Below are 8,582 nucleotides of genomic sequence, written 5' to 3' on the forward strand. Positions count from 1 at the left end.
ATGAGAAATCAAGGCAACCAGACAACATTAACCAAACAGTATTATAATTTGCGCGAAAATTCTGTGAAAAATGAAAGTGAAATTAATTCTATGCATGTACGTGATGGAAATTCCAAAAAGGATGACGACCATAATATCGTTCTGTATGAAATGTGTAACGACACTTGCATACAACATTGCTGTTATTTAGTTTTAGACAACTGCAATGCAAAGAAGATGGAGATTTTTGCGAAATACAATCCTAAATTGACGCTGGATGACTTTCTTGGCCAATATTCATATATATATATTAATTATTCATGCGAAGAAAAGAAGATTCCATTTGACATTATGAATAATGAAAACACGATGTTTTTCGACAACAGCTCTTTAAACTTATCACGTCACGATAGATTTATTTCGTTGATGTCTAAGTGCTTCAATATTTCGCGTCACAATTGGGAAGTCTGCAATAACATTCAAAAACCGATTAAAGAATCGAGAAAAATATATGTTGACGTTATTGCTGCAGTTTTTATAGCATCTTTGTTGTGTCTTTTGATGACATTCATCGTGTATTCAATATGTTCAGAACTTCAAAATATGCACGGATATGCATTGCGTTCACATGTCGTGTCATTGTTCGTTGCACACACGATCTTTCTAATCGTCGAGAAAGACTACTTTGAAGAAACGTTTCGTGCCTGCGTTGCAGAATGTACGGTTTATGCAACAATGTAGCAATAATTTTTTTGTAGTATGAATATTTAAATAAACGCTGCCGCGTTTATTATTCTACGTAACTGATTGCACTATTTTTTACTGTGTCTAATAATTAAACAATATCAGAATGATTAAAACTTTAAAATTGCAATGATAAATAATGAATATATAATATCTTTATTTTACATATGTACAGATCTATAAGCAGCTTACGTTTGTGTAAAAATATGTTTGTTCGACTGTTTCAGCCTTACTATACTATTTCTGTTATTTGGCGGGTTTGCTGTGGCAAAATGTGATATGTTTCGACATTTTACGGACATTTGGGTAAGTGTTCAAGTACTTCGTACAATAATCTTAGCCAAAACTTTTATACAATTTTATTGGAGAGAGCAAATAAGATTTTAATTGTTATTTTGTTCACAGAAAGAGCTTGAAACTTATAATCAAATAACTATTGAAGGAAATATGTCAACCAGTAAAAAATAATCTTTTATCTTTTGAAGAAAATAATTTAATTTTGAATTAATATACTTTAGAATGATAAAAAAATCATTATTTTGATATTAATTATTTATATTTGATATATATTTGCTACTACAAATATATGTTGCAATAATTATATATTTATTGTACGTTGTCTGTGTAACACATGCGAATTACATGCAAAGATTAACACAAGTGACATTAGTTGCAGTAAAGAAAATCTCTGCTTAAATTTAGATAAAATTATTTTAATTAAAATTTCCAATGTTTTTATTTGTCTCTTACTTATTATTAGTTAAGTATATTATTTCACATGTTGCAGAGGATTTAGTTTGTTGCGAAAAAACGTAAAGCAATCAAAGAAAAAAATGTTCCTCATGAGTTCGTTCTATGTGTGGGGAATCGCCAGCATTTACATCATTATTTGTGCTATAATGGACTTTGTTCCCCGTTTAGTGCCGGATAATATGAAACCAAATATCTGCAAAAAGACGAATTTCGGATTCGGTAATAATCATATTTTACTTTCTATTGATACTAATATTTTATTGAAGTTTATAACACGATCGTGGGAATATAATACTTTATATTATGCTGACATTTTTCTTGGTAAAATTAACTTAAGAAAAACTGCAAAAAAAATTATAGAAACATTATATGTGTGTAATATTTCATGAATGATAAGTTATTATTATTTCTTGGAAAATAGTTTTCAAAAAATTATTTAGAAAATTACCCAAAAAATTTTACTTTGACTTGATTTTTACCTGGAGTCGCGTATTTTATAATAAATGACTTGAAATCGCCATATTGTAATCTTTATTAAATTTTAAACATTTAATTAAATTTATGTGTTTGCAAATTCTACAGATAATATAAGAATTTTATTTTCTTATTTCAGCGCATGACGCACTTGTTGCATACTTTGACATACTCATAAGTGTTATTATTATCTGCAACATATGTTTCTTTATTTTTACGATGTTAAACATCATGCACGTCACAAAAGACACTGACCGTTTTCTAAAAGGTGCAGAAAGCAAACGCCATACTCATGATAAGCAAAGGTAAGAACTGATATCTCTTCTCTTATTTTTTTAGATTATCTTAATTAAATAATTTTAGTTATAAATGTTAGTTAAATCTATATAAATAACGGTTAAAAAATAATTTTGTAAAATTTTTATTTTTACAAAATATTAATTATTTTAAATGTTTATAATACATCATTTATAATAAATTAAATTCTTTGTTTTGTATCCTTTTTATATTCTTAGAAAACATTATTTTATCTAGAGTAATAAGCAGACAAGGTGGTTATAATTATATATATAGACATGTAAAAATAAATATATTTGCAGATTTATGATGTATCTAAAGCTGTTCCTCTTGATGGATATAAACATGACCCTAAAATGGACTTTAAGTATGATACTTCAAAGCATTGGGAAGGAAATGCCATTCTACGTTCTAATTATCATGGATACAATGGAAGGCCTGCAAGGCCTCATCATTTTCATTGTATTTGTTTGCAAGAGAAGAATCATGCGATTACTGCTGAAACGACTTGGTTGTGAAAACAGTTATTTGTATGGCAAAATATCAACGAGTAACAACTGTCGTACCACAACTTCGCATACTTCTTCCACCACAATGACAGAGCAAGAACTCAGTTCCAACAGGCAGACTAATTATCGTGTAAGGAATTTGTCTGAAGTGACCGAAAACACTACAATGTAGCATGATTTGATTAACTCTCGTGTTTAACGACACAGATATTTCAAACGTAATTTTATATTTTATTTATTAAATGTTATTTTTAATTTTTATTTCTCTATTTTAATTGTCATATATATTAATTGTTACATTTGTACTTTGTAAATCAAAATACTTAAATTCTCTAAACACCACAGAGTGCTATTATATTGTATATTGTATGAAGGAAACGTGTTTAAATTGTACAATATAAGCGTAGTATAATCGCAACGACTAGCGCGCAAAGATTAATTACACATTTTCGATCTTCCTGTTTTCCATTGCTTCCTGCTACAAACGCTACAGAGTATCGAACGTATCAGTGTGATGATACTTGTGTTATATTTTTGTAATATAAAATATATATGACAAAGTACGCGTCAAATTTCCATAATTTTGTACATTACAAAAAGTTATGTAATTTAACGCATATAAAATATTTGAAAGTTTCAATAAAATGTTTGCAATCTTTAATAATACTTATAATTATTAAATTTTTCAATATATTTATATTATCGCTAATAATTAACAATTTTTCGATTGTTTAATGAATATTTACTTTAAAAGACAAATTGAAAGTTTATTGTGTGCAAAAATTTGTAAAAATTACTAATTTTTGATTATTAAACGTCTACAAATTAAGATTAAAAGAATAGAAATTAATTATGAATCTGTCAAAATAATTTCCAATTCAATTAATCTTTTCATATTTCTCTCGCGCTATGCTCGGCATGCACATTGTTTTTCCTATTTCGTATCTTTCCTTATCGCAATCGTGTTATTGCGACACAATCTTGATCTTATTATATATTGTTTTCTTGTTATTACTTTGTAATTATTTGTACTCCGTTCCTTCGACCTGATCAGATTGTTCCATATCGGCGGGTTCTCTTTTAATATTATTACTCCTACTATTCCTCTATTATTGCAAGCAATAGAATTTAATTTAAATAATTTGTATGTGTAGAAGATATTTATTAACACCGGTCCACACTCACACACACAGTGCAATGAATACTATAGCATAACATAGTGTGCTTAAAAACATACTTGCGTTACCACTCTACTGGCTGATTAATTTATCTTTCATCAATTTATCTTCCATGGAATAACCAAAGATCTGCTTTTCTAAATATTTTGAAAATAACTAATTATTCGTTTACATTACTGTAAAGAAATGGTTTACGAATTTATTTCAAAATGTACATTTAAATATTAAGAAGTTTCAATACCTTTAAATATATTTAATGTAATTTACATATCTATACTTGTACAATTGTGTATAAATAACGCCTGCATAATCAAACTTTAGAAAAATTTAACACCTTGATTATCATCGGATAAAATAAGTTCTGCTTTTCTAGCTGCTTCCAATGTTTTCAGTGATCTAATCAGTACTTCTGTGTCGAGGCCAAAGAATTCTAAAATAAAACACAAGATAGAATTGTAAATAATCATCTACATATTTTTACAGACCCTTAATAACAGTAAAAACAATACAAACAATTGATTGAAACAAATTCTACCTTGCTCAGTTGTGTCCTCTCCTTGTGTCAATTCAAATAATGTGCACACAGATCCAGTAAAACCATTCTCTTGTGCCCAGTTGTATATTATGTCACCCCATTCTTCCAAAGTATGCCAATAAACTAGCCATCTCTGCTTGCTCTTATCTAATGGAGATGCATTTCCTGATTTTCCTAATTCTTCTAATACCACTAATACAGCTTCAGATGGCAATCTCCCTGTTATCATACTGTTAAGGAGTTTCAAATAACAAATAAATGATCATTATTACTAATATATTATTTAGATTTATGTAATTCAAAATGTGTTGCTCCAAAAAGAGAGAATATAGTTTTATAAACAATTGTTAGAAATAAATAATTACTAAGTAAATAAACATGCAAATAAAATACAGAAGATACATTAAATAGATATATGTCCATGTAAAATTCAGAAAGAACATATTGGCGACAAAATGAGTAGAATAATTGTCTTTAGATGTGATATATAAAAAGGATACTATTGATGTTACTGTTATTAAATAAAGGATTTGTGTGAATTTCTCGCACATCTACAACAGCTTGCTTCGTGATGCGATAATATTCAAGTATTAAATTCTTCCAAGCTGCTATTTGTTTAGCTCTGGTATCTGCATGAGGTTGAAGTCTGTAATAATAAAATAAAAATGTAAATGTACCATGTCGAATCTTTTAGATTTTATATATCCAACATACAACTATGTATTTTTGTTTTCATTCTTGATTCCTAACCTATGACGTTTATAGACATTCAATAAGCATTTGATATACGTGCCGAAGTAGACCGTTATTGGATATTTCGTTAAAATTAACATTTACACTCTTGCAAATTTGTTTCAATCATATATTTTTCATGACACTTACGTAAAGAAAGGAGGAAAACTATATTGCCATGGCCACTCAATTTCTGCCATCGTTGACAATCAGCTGTTAAAGCTGAACTAAAAGATCTGTTCTTTATAGCTGGACAGGCTGCACTAGTTCAGAGTTTATCTCTTTCCCTCCACATTATAAAGGAACAGAAGTTCCACAACAAAAAGTTTGGAGGACAACATCAAGATTGGAGGACGCGCACGGCCACTAAACGCCTAATCGCGTTCAATTTTCTGAAACTTTTTTGAAAAATTTTTTATTGCAAAATTCAGAATGCCAATCGTTAAAGAAATTAAAAAACGACGTTTTTTTCAGGACGTTTTAAAATGTCTTTTTTAATACGTTTTTAAGACATCTGGAGATGCTTTTTTAAGAGGAATTCACATCTACGTGCCTTGCGCAGGTGTGCGGTATTCCTTCCCTCATGCTGCTTGCCTCTCAAATTTGGCGTTTATACATTAAACGAGAATCTATTTTATCTTATTTCATGCATATGATTCTCTATAAGATACAAAAAAATGAGAAGCGCGGAGCTCACATGTGCATACGTGGCTTGCGTGCATACGTGCCCTCCATTCCTGCTGCTGCTGTTGCGTCTCAAATCTGGCCACACTACACTGAACTGAAATACATGCATATGTCAGATCATAGAAGATACTTTCAGAAGAAAAAAATTATCATTTTAAATGTATTCAATATCTATTTTATTAAACGTATAATTGTAAAAAATAAAGTACATTGCGTATATTATTCATAATAATGATACAAAAGTAAAAAAATAGATTTGAGGCAATCGCTTAATTACATTTTTTTATTATGGACAGAGGTTTCTATAGATAATTATATAATTGTTGTGATAAAATAGATTCTCAGTCCAATCTCTGTGTGGTCTTAAACTAGCAAATGGATTTTTTCCACGATAGATACAATCTGTTTTAGTACCCAAGATTTCATTTATTCTAGCTATCTCTAATTCTACTTCACTTTGTGTATAACATGATAAAATCAAGGGATAATTTTGTTTAGCTAATGCGCCTATGGACGGTGCCCATGTTTCTTGAAAAGATGCAATTTCATGCTCATGAATACCTGCATTGAATCCTACAACTAAATCTGGTTTTGCAAATGCTGGACTGTTTAAATAATCCACATATAATGTGCTGTGACATTCAAATAAAAGTTTCTTTTCTTGCAACACACAGTTGGAACAAATATCCGATAAGGCAAAAATTCCTTCTAATACTGTTGGACCTATCATTATAATTTTTACAGATACTACTGTAGCTGGCACTAAATGCAATAGAACTTCCCAAGCCTCTAAAGTAGCAAGCTCGACACTGCTTGCAGCTATAACATGAATGACTAAACTTTTGTATTTTGGAACATAATCTAACATCTGCATTCCGTAAAGTAACGTCAAGGGTCTTGTGAGATGTTCCGATTGATCAGCCGCTAACACATCAGATTTTTCCAAAGTACAAGACCAAGTATTTATGCAAGTATCAATGTAATCACTCATATGTCGAAAATCATTTATTTTCTTATCAAAAACACATTGCAAACAATTAAAATTTAAAGATTCTCGTTTAACATTCATAGCTAATATGTCTAAATTAAGGCACAGTTTTAAAAGATAACACATATCTTTATGTATGGAACTGTTTTTGTGTTTTGTACAGAAACTGACAGCCCTGCAGTTGTGACAATCTTGTAGCAATTGACTATTTTCTTCGTGGCAGATTAAACACACCCTTGGGAATTTAAACATCTCTTCCTCGTACATGTCCAGACGACGTGTCAGTTTAAGTATCACCATCAGCATGAAATTCATTCTTGCTTTAATCCACTCCTCCTTCGAAGTTACATTACGGATTTTCATCTTGTGATCCTTAAGCACATCTCTTATAGCTTTGCATAAATGTTTGTGTTGAGGCCAATGTTGTTTCTGATGCTGTTGACTACAATAGGCAATCATTCTACAGGCAGCACATCTTTGTAAACGGACGTCTTCACCGAATTGCTTGCATACGTGACACATGGTTGCATAGAAAAACATATTGTAATTATTATCCATTTCTAATTGATATTCAGGTTTTATATACACAATTGAAATTACTATCTTGTGTTCACGTACTAGAAAAATAACTGCAACAAGCTATCTGTTCTTCACAGTCCTTCAGTACATGTCTGGTGTTTACTCACAATGTTTATGTACCAAAATGTACAAATTTCCCATGAAAGAACTACATAGATTTGATACCCATCATTATTATGATCGCAAAATACCGTATAAGTAAACTTTCATAATCATTCTATATACATCATAAAAAAATTACTCGATCCATTCGCGAAAATATAATAAAGATATAATAAAGAATAAAAATTTGTTTTGATATTGAATTTTATTACTAAAAAAAGCTTTGTCCGACTTATCATTGACTTGTACTATCTCTAATCGAGCATGGCGACTGTGGCGTCTTATAGCGAACTTCATTACAACTAAAAAAATCCGTCTGCCTTGACGTTGAGTTATGTTACTGAAAAAACTATATTTCTTAGTTCCAATAAACTTCGTTATAAGTCGCTACAATTGCTTGAATAAACAACACGAACAATGCAACTTAACGTTCATTCAAAAATTCAAAATTCAACAGGTCCTTTGATTTCAAGCACATTTTTTTATTCTTTATTAATATATCTCGTCGATAAATCTAACAATAGATTAACTAGTGTAAAATCCAAAAGTATATGAAAAACGTATGTTAATAAACCGTGTGTTTAAATTTTATTGTAAAGAAATAATTTGATACTTATTCAATATTTATGTTCTCTTTGTAGAAATAGAAAGGTTTATATAAATAAATTTTTTTTTTTCTAAAATTGGCTATAAAATAAAAACAAATGTTCCGAGTTGTCTAAAATGATTTTATAAGATGTATGTATGTATGTATATGTATATAAAGAATTAATACATTTATAAATACATTTATAAATGTAAATATTTACAATTTACAAAAATATAAAATAAATATCAAATCGTATTTTTATTTCAAAACCCAAGTTAAATGCACAGCTTATTAGCACACGTTGTTTATATATTAATTTTGCATTGTTATATTAAAAATGCATTTATTATAAAATATCGTATACAACTTGTTTGATTGTATTTCTTACTAATTTTATTTTTCTACAGATGCTGTTGAGTTATTGAATAATTCGCCA

The 8,582-nt window shown here is 29.3% G+C and overlaps 3 protein-coding genes across 3 annotated transcripts; 1 reads left to right on the plus strand and 2 right to left on the minus strand.

Moving 5' to 3' along the window:
- The first annotated feature begins 91 nt into the window (after nucleotides 1-91).
- LOC105678600 (G-protein coupled receptor Mth2-like) lies at nucleotides 92-3,175 on the plus strand. Its single transcript, XM_067352807.1, has 5 exons — nucleotides 92-96; nucleotides 951-1,029; nucleotides 1,511-1,695; nucleotides 2,090-2,255; nucleotides 2,550-3,175. The coding sequence occupies exons 3-5, from the start codon at nucleotides 1,557-1,559 to the stop codon at nucleotides 2,926-2,928; spliced, it is 684 nt and encodes a 227-aa protein (XP_067208908.1). The 5' UTR covers nucleotides 92-96; nucleotides 951-1,029; nucleotides 1,511-1,556; the 3' UTR covers nucleotides 2,929-3,175.
- A 932-nt stretch (nucleotides 3,176-4,107) lies between these two features.
- Vps25 (vacuolar protein sorting 25) lies at nucleotides 4,108-5,550 on the minus strand. The gene is made up of 4 exons (XM_012378111.2): nucleotides 5,352-5,550; nucleotides 4,970-5,115; nucleotides 4,470-4,688; nucleotides 4,108-4,364 (listed from the first exon to the last, which is right to left on the minus strand). Exons 1-4 carry the CDS (start codon nucleotides 5,399-5,401, stop codon nucleotides 4,252-4,254), a joined length of 528 nt encoding a protein of 175 aa, XP_012233534.1. The 5' UTR covers nucleotides 5,402-5,550; the 3' UTR covers nucleotides 4,108-4,251.
- Nucleotides 5,551-6,040: 490 nt separating this feature from the next.
- Nucleotides 6,041-8,328, minus strand: LOC105678619 (putative protein MSS51 homolog, mitochondrial). Its single transcript, XM_067352639.1, has one exon. The coding sequence runs from the start codon at nucleotides 7,432-7,434 to the stop codon at nucleotides 6,175-6,177; it is 1,260 nt and encodes a 419-aa protein (XP_067208740.1). The 5' UTR covers nucleotides 7,435-8,328; the 3' UTR covers nucleotides 6,041-6,174.
- Between the last annotated feature and the right edge of the window lie 254 nt (nucleotides 8,329-8,582).

Source organism: Linepithema humile, chromosome 1 (genome assembly GCF_040581485.1).
Source record: "Linepithema humile isolate Giens D197 chromosome 1, Lhum_UNIL_v1.0, whole genome shotgun sequence".
NCBI classification, from domain to species: domain Eukaryota; kingdom Metazoa; phylum Arthropoda; class Insecta; order Hymenoptera; family Formicidae; genus Linepithema; species Linepithema humile.

Excerpts from the sequence above, each read along its gene's own strand:
- LOC105678600 (XM_067352807.1), top strand. The coding sequence starts at position 1,557 with ATGTTCCTCATGAGTTCGTTCTATGTGTGGGGAATCGCCAGCATTTAC. Across the intron at positions 1,696-2,089 it reads AAAGACGAATTTCGGATTCG|CGCATGACGCACTTGTTGCA; the intron begins GTAATAATCATA and ends TTCTTATTTCAG. Across the intron at positions 2,256-2,549 it reads CATACTCATGATAAGCAAAG|ATTTATGATGTATCTAAAGC; the intron begins GTAAGAACTGAT and ends ATATATTTGCAG.
- Vps25 (XM_012378111.2), bottom strand. The coding sequence starts at position 5,401 with ATGGCAGAAATTGAGTGGCCATGGCAATATAGTTTTCCTCCTTTCTTT. Across the intron at positions 4,689-4,969 it reads TAATAACAGTAACATCAATA|GGAGATTGCCATCTGAAGCT; the intron begins GTATCCTTTTTA and ends GTATGATAACAG. Across the intron at positions 4,365-4,469 it reads AGAGGACACAACTGAGCAAG|AATTCTTTGGCCTCGACACA; the intron begins GTAGAATTTGTT and ends GTTTTATTTTAG.
- LOC105678619 (XM_067352639.1), bottom strand. The coding sequence starts at position 7,434 with ATGGATAATAATTACAATATGTTTTTCTATGCAACCATGTGTCACGTA.